The following is a 15036-nucleotide window of genomic DNA, read 5'->3' on the forward strand; positions in this document are numbered from 1 at the left end:
CCAAGTGTGGCGGAGCTAGTAATTCTTTGCCCAAAGATATACATCAACTGTAACAATATCTAGGAAAATTATTAGAGCTGTTTTTGAGACCTGTGTTCATCCAGGTTTTTGAGCCCACACAGAAAGTTTTAGTTTCTATAAAGGTACAAGATTATTGTTAAAAAAAAAAAAATAAAAAAAAAAAAAAAGAAAAGAAAAATGAACATTTTGGAAGCTGTTTATTGTGTTAACAAGTGAATTCACATCAATCATTGACAATAGCTAAAAGGTAATCATTTTAACTACCAAAAAATCTATTGGCATATTTATAGTGTTTTTGTATTTTTCTAAAACAAATGAGCATAGAACTATTTTAAGTAAAAAAATACAGCATCACATCAAAGTATTTAAATGGAAAGACTAACAGAATGTTCTCAGTAAACTTTGTAGCAAATATGATGCTGTGATACAAACAGAAACTTTTCCCTCTCTTTAGAAAGATAATTTTAAAAGTAAATTTAATAATCTTTTCAAAGAATTTTGTATTATTTGGATTTATGTACATTAAAAATACAGATGAATCAAAATACATTTACACTGCACTGTTCACTGTTATCCACTTTTGTCTTTGTTAAATGTCACAGCACTCACTCTCATCCACTCTGCCTGATGCTGACATGTCAAACTCTAAACTCTCTAGACTTATTTGGGTTCTTCAACTTTTCCAGTAAAAGCTCTGCTCCTTTAAATGTCATTTTACTCAGAGATTTCGTAACAGGCTGTAAGTGATTGCTGACTTTCTCTGTGATAGTTGAGCATCCCACTTCCAGAAGGCTGAAACAGTTCCAAATAATTAGCATGCCTATAATGCCAATTATAAAAAAAGCTCAGAAAAGCATGATAAGTACTTCTAACAGCTTCAAAGAACGCAACAGTTATTACAAAATTAGGTATAACAAAAATAAATTTTAAATAGATATAGATTTTTTCAGAAGTTGAAGGACATCAAAGTATGAATGGCTAGTGGTATAAACTGCTTGGCTACCTAACAAAGGGTTTCAAGTTGGAGCCTTGATGTAAGCAAAGAATTTGAAATTGAGATTTGATTCCAGATAAGTTTTGTTTTCTGGGCACCCAAAGGCAGCAAGGAAACCTTTTCCCAGATACCCCATCCCATAAATGAAATAGGACCAGAACACACTAAGCATACTATAGCACAAAAGATGTGCTGACTCAAGTTGCAAGTTTTCCAATTTGTCAAAACAAGAAAAACTTTTAAAAATACTTTTTTTTTAAAGCAAAGCTTATAGAGTGTAATTGTATATATTAGTTTGGATCAGTCATGTAATTAAATTTGTAACAACAATAAATTTGTATGATTAATAATATTTTTACCTATTGCTTTTGTTTAGCGCAAATTTGTGCATCTATCTTAATACTCTATGATCCTATCACTAATTTGGACCAGTTGGGAAAAAAAAAAAGGGGGGGGGGCGGGAAAGAAAGTGATATATGGGTGGATTTTACCATAATTGGTTTTTAAAAGCATTGGCAAAGAAATTTTTTTTTTAAAAAGGCAGAACTACCTGAATTCAAACTCAAGGCTCACGCCTCCTCGGGAAGACGGTGCAAACCACTCTGCTAGTAAGGTAATTATGACTAGAGAAGATTGTATAATTATAAATTGTTTGTTTCAATTTAGAGTGGCGACCAATGAAGGGGACTAATTCAGCTTATACCACTGCTCCAGTCAAGTACAATTTCTTTCCCTTATTTGAGATACCAAACAAAATAATTAATTACCAATAGTTAATGAACTAATAAGTTAATTTTTTTTAATGCTTGTGTCGTCAGGTAAAGAAATAATTGTGAAAATTTACAGCTTGATCTGAGATTGAGTGTCAGAGGAATAACAAGTAAAAACTTTTTACCAGGCAGACAGACAGAGTGAGTTGATATAATCTTTTTGTCAAAACTACAAGGAAACTTAGCACTGTTTTAGCCTACAAAAATTTTTCATGTTCAATATTTTCTGCAATTGAAGCAGGATGTTTTGGTCATTTTTGTACTAAAGGTTTTGACACTGAACAATCTGTATGTTAAACGTTCTCTATATGTAGGTACAATTAGTATTGTTAGGTGCTTCTGCACTGTGTCTTATGCAGATAAGTCAAACGGAGGTAACACTCAAATAACAAAATCAAATAACACAGGCGAAAGGCCAACATTATAAGTTAGTCGATGCTGATAGTGAATGTCAAGAAGTTTAATAATAATGAAGGGAACCGTCGAATGTCATCAAGCTAAATCTCTACTTCAGTTACTAAAGCCGACCTTACTCTATGGCTGCCAAAAGTCTTGTTTACTTCCTAAATCCTGGCCTTGTTTTTTAATTTGTCACGTCATTATCTCTCAGTGAAGACTTTCCCTTTTTATGAAACAAATAACTTTTTGTGCCCAAAGTCCTAATCGTGTCATAACAGTTTATTATACCACTATTCTTCTTCATTTTGCAAACTTTTTGTTACTGAGCAGAAAAACATCCTTTTTTTTTAATTTTAGCTGTTCCATGCTGCCATGTAGTGTTGTTTATGCTGCGTCATTGTGGTTATAGGGTCTGTATTAAGTGAAATAAATCGAGTCATTAAAAAATATGAAGACAGCCCCAAAGAATGGGTGGGCTTGTGAAGTGTCATTGAAAGAGATTCTATTCAAGGTAAAAGACAGAGAGGAATGGAGAAAGAAGGTGTACTTATTTTTGCTCCTCCAATGGTTCAACAGACTAATGGAACTTAAATGGTGATGATTAACAGGTTTAACCACTATAATTCACACAAAATAATGCCATAAGAAGGCATTCAAACTCAACAAGTATTTTAATACAAATCATTTGAAACCACCTTGCTTTGTACTGATATTCAATTGAAAAGTAATAATATAAGTACAAAAAGATTTTTGATTTTATTGAAAATATAAAAGACCTTGTGAAGTACCAATAAAAATTCACTCACATATACAACTGTTTTGTTTTGGTAAATAACATATTTATAAGACCAACCTGACAAGTATAAAACATCCTCTGTTGCTGGCTGCCCAAACTTTAATAGTTGATTTAGGTAATGCTTCTAATAATATTGCAGAGAACAAAACTGAAACAATTTATAATGTTAAAACTATTAATAACACTAGTATAAATAGTTTATATAAAAAAAAATGAAAGTTAATATATCAATATAATATTTAAAAATACATAAGAAGGGTCCATGAGGGAGCTTATGAGTTTATAAGTTTGTTTTTCTCAATGATTTTCAGACATTTTGATGAAATCAATTCTAAAATTGACACTGTATATTGTATAATGGTTACTTGTGAGAGAAATCAGAAAGTAAAAGTAGCAACAAACAGAGGTTTGCAAAAGAATTATTACATTCAATCTCCTTGACCAGTTAATCACTCTTTTCAACTGGTACAAAGTTTAGATAGAAAGAAAACATTGCAAGATCAAAGAGCTCTTTAAAATTTATTCTATAAATTATTATATTATTATAGCTTTTATATAGCGCTACTTTCATGCTTATAGCATGCTCAGAGCGCTTTGGTACAATCTCATTTGTGGACCAGTGGGGGGGAGGGGATATCTAGGAGTTGGTTTTCCGTGCTGCCTTTAAGCGCCCAGTAAACACAACTCTGCCCGAGTCGGGTGTCAAACCTCGAGCCCCCTTCTAGGTAGCCAAGACAAGTAAAGTTCAAGCGCACTTAGCCTCTCAACCACGCTTCCCTTAGCCAGGTGGAAACAAAGCAAGAAAACTTAAGAAAATACAGGTGGATGAAATCAAGGAGTGTAAAATGGCTGAGAACCACATAAAACAGAGGCCAAGAATAGGAAGGAGGATCTCTTAGCCATGCCATATACAAAGTAGAAACCATTTCAATAAACAATGTAATTGAAACTCAATAATTTAATTCAACATTAAATCAACCTTTTTAAAATTAAAAGTAATTCACTTCTAGATAAAAGAGCTTGGATAACTTTATTCCCTATTTCATAGACAATAATCACTTAATCACTGAAGTTAATTGAGTGTTTTCACGAGGAAACTAAATGTACTGTCAAATTCAATGGAGCCCAATCAGCACCTTTTGAGGTTTGCAGTGGTGTCAAGCAGGGATGTGTGCTCGCACCTACTCTGTTTGGCATATTCTTCTCCTGTCTACTGCATTATGCGTACAGCGACATAAATGAAGGTGTGTTTCTCCATACAAGATCCTCTGGAAAACTATTTAATGTATTAAGGCTGCGGGCAAAAACCAAGGTTAGGAAGCTACTCGTCAGGGAACTCCTGTATGCTGATGATGCAGCTATTGTGGCTGATTCTGATATTCAGCTACAGTCCATGGTTGACAAACTATCTGCTGCTTGCCAGAAGTTCGGCTTAAACATCAGTCAAAGCAAGACTAAGATACTTGTCCAAAACACAAACACTGCACCTCAAGTAAGCATTAATGGCCAACCACTAGAAATTGTTGATCACTTTTGTTACCTTGGCTCCATCATATCCAACAACACTCTACTGGATAAAGACATAAACAACAGGATAGCCAAGGCAATGGCCACCATGTCACGGTTGCAGAAAAGAGTCTGGGACAACATATTGCTGACTAGCAGTACTAAAGCCCTAGTCTACCGGACCTGTGTGTTGAGCACCTTGCTGTACGGAAGTGAAACATGGTCAACCTACTCATGGCAGGAAAAAAAGCTGAATGTCTTCCACCTCCGATGCCTAAGGCGGATCTTTAAAATAAGGTGGCAAGATAAGATAACAAATGAGGAAGTGCTACATAGAGCAGGATGCCAGGACATCCGCTCTGTTATCAGCAGCAGACGCCTTGGCTGGCTTGGCCACGTTCGTAGAATGCCAGTAGGTCGACTTCCACAGGACATCCTGTATGGCGATCTAATAGAAGGCAGGAGAGCCGCTGGTCGCCCACTTTTACGTTATACGGATGTATGCAAACGCGACATGAAGCTCTTCAAAATCGACACTGGCAACTGGGAAGAGGTGGCACTGGACAGATCCACATGGAGAGAGAGCATAAAGGAAGGGTCACAGATTGCAGATGTCATACACAACAGAAGCAGAAAGAAGGGTGAAAATGCAATGGCGCCTGGTGATTTTATATGCCCAACCTGTGATCGCAGCTGTGTATCAAGGATTGGCCTCTTTAGTCACACAAGAAGTTGCAAAGGGAAAAGATCGTCTCACGAGACGTAAAAAATGCCACAGAATCACTTAATTATGTGATACTTTAATGACAGAATTAATAATTCAAAAATTTGTGTAAAAAAAAAAAAAAAGCGGATCAACCCTGAGAAGTACACAGCAAGAAACAATCACTTACTTCCATTTCCAGCTTCCATTCTAGTTTTGTCATTAGCTATTATCTTTTTTAGAGCAATGTGACAAGCAGGATGCTCTATCATGTTGATAGCTCCATCAGCAGTACTACAAGGCTGAGCCACTAATTCTGCTATCGCTCTCATAGCTGGTACAACATCTCCTAAAAACATATAAATGTTTTGTGAAATGTATGTAAATAGCAATATGAATTGGTTGTTGATGGATGTCTGTTATCGAGTGAAGCTTTTAATGAATCATAATTATAGACATATGTTAACCTTTATATTCTCTTTTTTTTTCAACTGATAAAAATTAATTCACATCTTATGACAGTTGAAAAAAAAAAAATTTATATAACTTCTGCTTTTTGTTAACTTTATATGTTATGTAAACTATATAGAAATAAATCAGTCTTGTTACTAACCTGATGCGTTTGTTATGATTGCTTTAACTAACAAGACATGATTACTGTTGCTCATCATAGTCAAGGCATTATTTTCTAAATACTTGATTAAATGTGGAGAAACATAGTCACACAGTTCTTTGGCTCTCACAACTTTGTCTTTTTTGCTAAAATGATTTTAAAGTATATAAAATATAAGTAGCAAATTCAAAAAAATAATTTCATTCTATATTACTTGTAAGGCAGTATGAGGCATATTGATTAAAAAAATGTGTTCATTCAAGGGTCCTCCCTGAAACCAACTATTCCTTCTGGGTTTGACGACATTGAGAAAACTGTTGGGATGCTCGTTGTTAAATAACACAATGCAAATAACAGCACATGGAATCAGGCTACTTTTAAGTCACTTTAAGTTTAAAGGATAAATCCACTCAAGTAAAGAGTTAAAAAGATATTTATTTCATATTTTGTAATAGATATTAATTTCCATTATATAATAGTTGCACTACTAAAAGTAATGAAGAAGACACTATACCTTGTAGCATTACCATCTCCTTCTTTCAAAATGTTGACAATATCTGGATGAAAATGATGGGGATCTCTTGGAAATAATAAGTACAATAAAACTTTCCTTCCATGTTGATCGTGAACAACCTGGTCTAATGATTTCACCATTTCCTGAAATATTGTTAATTATACTTGAGTTGAAACTAGGACACACTTTAAAAAGTCAAGAGAAGGACATTTAGTATAAATGAAAACATGTAATAATTTTGAAAAAATAAAAATGATCATATCTACTCACATCAATAATTGCTTTTTGTACAAGCACTGTGTCATCTACACTATCAAAGATTGCCATCAGTAAAAGATGCCCATGTTCTTCTTTACATATTTTTACAACATGCGACTTCAAACTCTTGATAATTATTTTACGATCTTTTGCTGATCCATGCCAAATGAAATGCATGGCAACTCTGGTGCCATCTTTTGTATGCAACAGATTTGGGACATGTTCCTTCAGACCATCAATCATTTCCTAAAGTAGATGTTAAATTACTTTAAGAAAGAGTTAACTTCTATAATACTGACAAGTAACAAACTGAAAAAAAATTTGAATTGAAAAATGTTTATAGAAAAAGAAAGAGTCTAAGCATAACACATTTCCAATTAAGATCAACACAAGAAGACTTTTTAAATTTTTATACTTACCCTCTTAGATTTGTCATCAGCATATGTGAAAAAGTCATGAAATACTTTGTGGACTAAAGAGTAGCTTAAGATTTCTCTGAGGAACAAACACATTTCAAAATCATTTTAGCATTTTACATTCTTTGAAATTAATAAATAAATAGAGTTAATATTTGAACTTACTTATCAATAAGTGGCAAAAGAGCTTCCCTCATACTCCGAATAACCATTTCTTTCTTTTCTGGTTGCTCTGTCATTATCTGATCTAAAGTTTGGTGGGAATGCTCCTGTTGGTAGAGAAAGAAAGACAATTATTTAAAACTGTAGTTAAAATGATTTCATCTAGTAAAAAAAAAAAAATTGATGAAGCTTAAAAGTGTATGATTGTCTCTCCCTAAGGACAAAGAACATGCCAGAGATTTAGCACTTCTTCACACAAACTAAAAGTAAGTTATCATCTGTCATATAATGTTTAAATATTTAACTTAAAAAAAAATAAAAAATTAGTTTACTCACTTTAAATAATGTGAAAGTTGGACCATAAAATTCCTCCAAAATTGCCAGCCTCTGAGGTGCAGTAGCAAAATCATTAAAAGCATACTCAATAATGTCTGAAGCTTCCTAGAAAAAAAAAAATAAAAATTATATAAAATCACAAGAAATTCTCATGAATACTCAAATTTGTTTGTGTCATGATTACATTACCTAAAAAAGTGTTTGTTTTATGAGCTTTTTTCATGACACTTTTTCTAAAAACTTGTACTAACACCTAACTAAATATGCATGATTTTTTTGTAAAGCCATTCAACCATATATATATTTTTAACATTTCAAAATTAATACCCTGATTAAGTTAGACCATTTTCACATTTACAATAATTTTCAAGTAATTATTAAGAACATTTTACTAATTATTTACTAAGATGACATATCAATATATGTTTTATTTCTGAAAAAAAAAAAGCTAAGAAAAGAAACTTATTAAGCTCATTGAAAAATTATTTAGCAATAAAGTTTTTAAATAATGTTGTCAAAATATTCTAGCAAAGTTAAAAACATATTGCTAACCTTGTGTTTAATTAACTTGCGTACTTGCCCATGAAATTTAGCAAATAACTGGCCTCGAAGTTCCTTTGTACTAATGTAATATAAACAGATTATTTTTTTTATTAAGATAGTGAAATGAAAAAAAAAAATATATAAAAAAACATTTATACAGCTGTAAATATCTAATTGCTTCAATTCTAAATTTTTATACAAAAAAAAAGAATCTCTGAACTTCAAAAAGAAATACCAGTTAGAAAATATAACTATTGAATCAACTGAACAGAATAATGAGCTACCATCAAGAGATAGTAAAAAAAAAATCTGTTCACAATCAAACAGAGCTCAGGGAAATAGTGAAATACCCATTACACCAACAACCAATCGGTTTTCACAGATGGATCAACTCAATTCCTACACATAGGAGCTGGCAAACTAATAGAATGGCCCATAGAGAAAAACGAAAAAAAAGTCTTTTTCAACTGGTGTTCTATCTGACAGCCACTAGGGCTAGCAGTTAAACACTAACAAACCACCCATGCATGCCAAATAGCCAGATTGTCTTACTGACTGACAACTCAGGACAGCTCTTGTAAAAGTCAACAATAGCAAGGAAACTGTCCTCCTATGAATCCCAAGGGCGTGAAATTTCAATATAACAGATACACAAATTCACAGGCTAAAAAAGTATGCTAGGTTGGTCATTAAAATGTGCCCCGTTTATTAAAATTTAAAAAAAAGAAAAGGGGGTTTTCTGGCCTTAATAAAGAATATAAAATCTGGGGAAAAAATTCACAGAAGTAGCTGGTGTGTACTGCTAGCCTAGTACAAGTCAATGTAAATAGCTTACTGTTCTTTTCTAAATTTGTGCTCTATGTATTTATCGGCTACATGTACTTACCCATATTTTATGAGCTTTCTAACCACATATTTTGCATACTTCAGCTTGCAGAGGTCACAGATATCATCTAAGAATAAAAAAATTTCAATTATTAATTAATCAAAGGAACTAGCACAAATTTTCCACAGTTAAGAAAATAAATGATTAGCTCAAGACATACCTTTCAATTCTTCAAAAATGAGGTTACGCTGTTCCTCTGTGCCATACTGCACCAAACACTGGATGACTCTAGCTGAATCATGAACTGCTGAAAGCTAGTTTCAAAAATACAATTTATATTTTTTAAAAGTATGAAACAAAACCATCATGAAAAAATGATCATGATAAATATTGTTATAACTGTTATATGTCCAGTACATTTGGATGTTTAGTGATGCCAATTGTACAGTATTTAGCTGTTGTTTATTACATTATTTGGAGCTCTTGTCAAGTTCTTGAGTTAGTGGTTTCGTATTAAGCAGTTTTTCCAGAGAGCCTGATTAGAAAAGATCTTATCAATATGAATTAACCATGAATTGTTAAGCAATAACAATTAATCCGGCTTAAATTGAAGTAGCCAAGACACAAAACACAAACATTTGACTTGTTTCATCGTTTTTTTTTAATAACATTTGTACTAACCTCTTTAATTTTTCCAGTAACCAATTTCATTAAATCATCACAAATTTTTCTTCTTTTTGTGTCAGGCAAGTCATGTCTGAAAATAAAATGTACTGAGCAAACTAAACAATGTTTAGAAAAAAACCTATATCATCAAGTTTGAAATATCTCAAGGTAGAGAGGAGCTGTAATTGTGATGTGGGTACAAGTCTGTTTGAGATTCACAAATTTAGTCATTTGGAAGTAAATTTTCTGAGGTTAAATGGGAGCACCATTTCAATGCTTTGAAAAATATTATGACCTAAGGTACATTATGAAATAACCTACCATTATTTTTATAGTAGAAAAAAGGCACCTTTTTTAAAAGATCAAATACATTTCATTGTTAATAGCAAATCGACAAAATATAGAACATCTATCTATTAATTAAATTAACAATGATAAAACTATTAATAAAATAGAGGAAATCAAAAGAAAATGCTCAGATACAGCAAAAAATCTTATAACCAAAATTAATCAATAGTAGCACAACAAATTTCTAGGTCTTTATACCTGCGAAGCTCTTCCCAAAATTTTTTTGCATTTTCAATGAGCTCATAATTATTTTTCACCATTTTCCTCTGCTGCTTTACCTCCTTACGAGTTTGGTTTGGAGTCTTAGGTACTAAAATAAATATAATAAAAGTTATAAAATAATATAAAATTATAGAACAGTATTGTAAAAGAATAGTAATATAATAGCATGTTTTTTAATGTACTGTGTGAATCTATAACTCTTATTATAAATAATATTACAGCAAGGTGAATATAACAGAAGAACACAACTACTATGTTTCAAAAAGTCAATATTTCAGAAAAACACCACTATTGTGTTTGAAACACTTTTGAACTGTAGAAGTGGAAAAAAAAAATCCTTGTCATTAATTGATAAGCAAGGTTAATTTAGTTGTGAGTCTGTGCTCTAAATTTACTAGTATTAACTAAGGTTCTGAGTTACCTAGAAATGTTTTTTTGATAACTAAACTAATCTGCTTATAAACAAGATAGCTAACCTGTTGTTTCATCTGGCAAAGGTCCAAAATCTTTTTTATCTTGTTTTTTACCTTTTTTGGAATCCACTACACCTTTTAAAGATTTTAGTTTTTTGGCAGCTTGCTTAAATGGCATCTATAAGAAACAAGAAGATAATTTCATTTTTTTACATGTTAAATTGCATGTATATCATATTTAAATTTAAGCAATACTACCGGTATTTATAAATATCTAAGTTCCTTTTAACTTTTAAAGAACTAACCTTCAGGTTTGTTTTCTTTCCCTTTTCTGCTTTAGGTGTTTTTATCTCTTTTTGAACTAACTTAGATTTTTTAGATGGTGATGGTGCTTCATTCTCTGATTCACTTTCCATTTCACAGTCTTCAACATCTTCATTCCCATTATCTTTGTTATCACTACCATCATCAATACACATTTGAGACAACTGCTTTCTAGTAAATGACCTAAGAAAATAATCATTGTTAGAACATTACTGATCCTATAGGAAGAGCAAAATGTTTTGGATCAATGGAGCAAATATTTTACACTTCATTGTACACTTTCGTTTATGAAAGGGATAAGATAACCTTAATGTAAAGTTTGAACATTGTTTTTTTATCAGCTTGACAAAATCTAAGCATGCAGGAAAATAAAAACTTTACCTTTCAGCACCATCTGGTTCTCCTCTAGCATAATGTACAGCCAATTCCAAAGTGTCATCTGATACTGGCTGGTGTTTCTTTCTAAAAGTTGTTGTCAATGTATCATTCTCTGATGGGTCAATTATACTAATCTGACTCAATGTCACAGGAGTTCTCTCAAGAATACTATTATCTGAAATCAAGAAAGTTTACCAAATGTTAAATACAATAAAGAGAAAGAGGATATTTTACTTCATAAAGAATTTTCTCATTATGACTAGGAAACATTAGCAATTTTCTGTGCTTCATGGCTTCTTCCCACTAGGTTAGTTTCTTGCAGTACAATCTAGGAAGATTGCAGTGTAATTTAGAGTTTCTTATCTCATTCAAACAGTTAACCTCTTTGAACCAGTTTATGATCCCAGTTTTATACCAATCTGACCTGTGCGCCTTACACCTAAATATAATCAAATTAAGTATTAAAATTGTATTGGTTTTGTTCGTTCATGCAGATTATGTTGCAAATTGAAATATCCAAGATGACTAGTAGAAAACTATACAGAATTAGACATTAGAAAATAATTGATACCCACAATTACGAGACTAGAAATTTCATCAAGACAAAACATGAATTATTACTCTGAGAAAGCTGAGATGTATCTTCCACTTGAGAAGTGTCACACCCATACAAGGATTTTCTTCTTTTTACACCAGCTTTCTTAATTTTAGACTGAGAACGTTCGAAAGTATCAGGGGTCATAGATACATTTTTGATTCCCTGCCCTTTATTTTCAGCCAATCCGAATCCTCCACGCCTGACTAGAACACTGGATGATTTCTTTACTGCAGGTGAGGCTGATTTGTTTTTCATTATTGAATCTCTGGGAAAAAAACAACAATTCATAGTTATTTTTAGAAATAAATACTTTTTAAATTAGATCAATTAATAAATGTACCATTTGAACCATGTGATTAAAATTTCTCAAATATTTTGCTCTTATTTTATATCCAGTGCAATAATTGTTTTGTTGTATGTTAGTTACATCAACTGTTAAAAGAAAAATTAGGAAAAATATTAAATGTGCATTAGAAGTAGCCAGTGATAAATTGGGGGAGGGTGCATAAGTTGTAAGGAAGAAGAAATTAGTAACTGACTTAAAATTATGTGGGAAAGGGCAAGTAGATCAGACAAAATAAATGGATGATGAAGCCTAAACAAGGCACAATAACCAAAGCATAAATCTTAGCAATAGCTTAAATAATGGAAGCTTGACAAAATTTGTCCTTGTGTTGGTGTGATGGGTAAATTGTGTTAACTTAATAAATAAAATGGTGAGAAAGAGCAGGAGACTAACGGTTATCCATCGACCAGGTACTTTTACCAAAAAAAGGCTAAGGTGTCACAGGCACACACATAGCGACAAAAAGGTTGAGTAGAGGAAGACTACCTGTAATGACTCCTCCTCTTCTCCTCCATAACAGAGACGATTTTTTCCCAAGCCCGACCAGCTAAACTAGGTTCAAAGTAGTAACCTTAGTGAGGCGTCTGTTACAAGCCAAGAATGAACATGTAGAGCAAGGAAAAATTGACAATGGCTTGTGTCACTACGCTAATGCACAAAAAAATTAAGGATGAAATTTTTTGATAATTACAAAACATATAGTAATAAACCTGGTGGTGACACAGATAAGGGTAGTGGTATGTGTAGTCAGCCGACACAAATCGCCCCAGGCCAGTGCTAGACAAGCATAAACCGTGACGACCCAAGACAGTCAACTGCGATGACTGGCGAAGTTTGTAAAAACGTCTAGAGTGAATAGAGCTCAGTAGCTTCACGAGGGATGTGGTCATGTGATTAACCAGAAGGGTCGAGTGATGTTCCGTCCGGTTCTAGAAGGCCAGTGGGGACCCTATATAAGAGCATATTTGTCAGAGTCAAGTCGCTTCACATTACCTCGCAACTTCACAAGTACGAGTCGAAACTGGAGTCAAGAACCAGTCTAGGTGAAGTCGGTTTGGAACAGAGAATCGAGTCCAAGTTTAGGAAAAGGCGGAGAGTTAATACAGCGTTACAGAGTTAATATGTCGAAGTGTGAAGTTTTTGTACAGTATGTGTTACATTATTACCAATGGTACAGTATTGGCTGTGATTTTTTGGACATTAAATTATTATGTTATTTTGGAGCCCTGAGTTGTCAAGTTCTTTAAGTTGGTGGTGTCATGTGGTGGGGTTTGCAGAGAGCCTGAATAGTGAGAAACATTACAATATATTGATGTGGCAGATAAATCTCCAAACTGGCAAACAACTTTTACAGGACAAAAAATCATGGCAAAAACTTTTACACATGAGAAGACTGACCCCATCCCTCTTCTAACTATCCCTAGTCACTAGTGATACATTACAAAAAAACTATTTTTATAGACAAAAGGATGACAAATTCATTGACATACTCAGTTTTTTCATAGGTCAGACACAGAGTTTAAAATTTTGAAACAAAAAATGGCAGGAACTTGGCTTAGCGTGGCTGGAAAGCATATATTCTACTGAGATTTCTACTCTAGATTTATCATCTAGATGGCAGTACTAGATGATACTAGATCTAATAAAACTAATTTAAAATGTAATAGTTATAAAATTCATACATTACACTACAGTGACTAGAATCTATTTTAGATTCAGAAATTCAGATTTGACAAACTAAGACTAAGAGTTAGATCTAGATTCTAGTTAGAGTTAGACTAGATGATTTTTAACAGTTACACGTTACACACTGTCAATACATTAATTGACTCGATCTACTGACTCACTTCAGAAAGTTCAGTCACTGTACACTGTAGTACTGTACTAGATCTAACTGGGGTCTAAGTACTCTAAGTCTGCTGTAGTGTAGTACCAGTACTGTAACTGTCTGAAGAAGTGTCTGACTACTGACTGTGTACTACTGTGACTGTCACTTTTTTTTTTTACTGTGAGTACAGAGTTACTGAGAGTAGAGTGTGTCACAGACAATGAGACATGGCCACAGGTTTTCAAGTAAATATTAAATATACAGTAATACAGACACTACACCAACACTGACAACAGCACAGGTTGAACAGCCTGAACTTGGCTGAACAGAACAGCCAACAAACAACAGGCTGAACAGTGAACAGGTCGACACGACAAGTGAACAGGCAACGCCAACACTGACTAAAAACTGACTTGACTTACAAAGATCTAACGTTCTAGATATAGATAGCTTCTTACTAGATAGATCTATATCGATGTAGACAATGTCAATAGCCTTGGTGAAGTCTAGAACTACTAGAATTTTAATTTAGACTTAGATCTAGAATCTATCATTAGTATCATCGTGTTTTTGTTTGAAGTTAAAATCGGAAATGCAAACAGTGTGGTCATGAGTTGCCAACTCTGTAAACCAAAAATATTTCCACTAGAAAATGCGAATTGAAGGTGGAAAAAGTAATTCTGAAAGGTAGGAGGAATGTCGTATAACTAGTCTAGATCTAGGTCTAGTTCTCTATAGAGTCTAAAAGAAATAAACTGTTGTGAGTATGTGCAGATAGTGCAATAATGTTTAAAACTATTTTTTTATTAATAAATTTTAAAAATGTTTAGATCTATTAGTCATTGTTCTAATTATTATAGATCATTTTTGTTATCTGAAAAACAAAAGGGCATCGATTCGGGCGATGAAACAGATCTGGAACACAATGTGACAATATGACCCGATATTTTTAATTTATATTCTTATATTTTGTTCCCTCCCCCTTTATTTAAAATGTGTAGCGGATCTTCAACAGTGACATCAGATAAAGAAATCTAGAAATCATACTTGAGTAGG

At 33.0% G+C, this 15036-nt stretch overlaps 1 protein-coding gene across 3 annotated transcripts; it reads right to left on the bottom strand.

The window, feature by feature from the left end:
• Window positions 1-201: 201 nt before the first annotated feature.
• Window positions 202-14572, bottom strand: LOC106064752 (pumilio homolog 3-like). 3 transcript variants are annotated; one of them, XM_056029183.1, is made up of 19 exons: window positions 14439-14572; window positions 11830-12069; window positions 11212-11383; window positions 10812-11013; window positions 10570-10684; window positions 10070-10181; window positions 9539-9614; window positions 9078-9171; window positions 8918-8984; window positions 8041-8110; window positions 7489-7593; window positions 7156-7259; window positions 6994-7069; window positions 6587-6820; window positions 6317-6459; window positions 5803-5948; window positions 5380-5538; window positions 3038-3128; window positions 202-813 (listed from the first exon to the last, which is right to left on the bottom strand). In XM_056029183.1, the coding sequence occupies exons 2-19, from the start codon at window positions 12059-12061 to the stop codon at window positions 660-662; spliced, it is 2352 nt and encodes a 783-aa protein (XP_055885158.1). In that variant the 5' UTR covers window positions 12062-12069; window positions 14439-14572; the 3' UTR covers window positions 202-659. The 3 variants fall into 3 exon arrangements, with proteins under 3 accessions (XP_055885158.1, XP_013078823.2, XP_055885157.1); XM_013223369.2 differs by having other exon boundaries at window positions 11830-12071; window positions 14403-14559; XM_056029182.1 differs by lacking the exon at window positions 14439-14572 and adding an exon at window positions 12639-12777 and having other exon boundaries at window positions 11830-12071.
• Window positions 14573-15036: the final 464 nt, after the last annotated feature.

Source organism: Biomphalaria glabrata, chromosome 5, assembly GCF_947242115.1.
Source record: "Biomphalaria glabrata chromosome 5, xgBioGlab47.1, whole genome shotgun sequence".
Classification (NCBI taxonomy): Eukaryota; Metazoa; Mollusca; class Gastropoda; family Planorbidae; genus Biomphalaria; species Biomphalaria glabrata.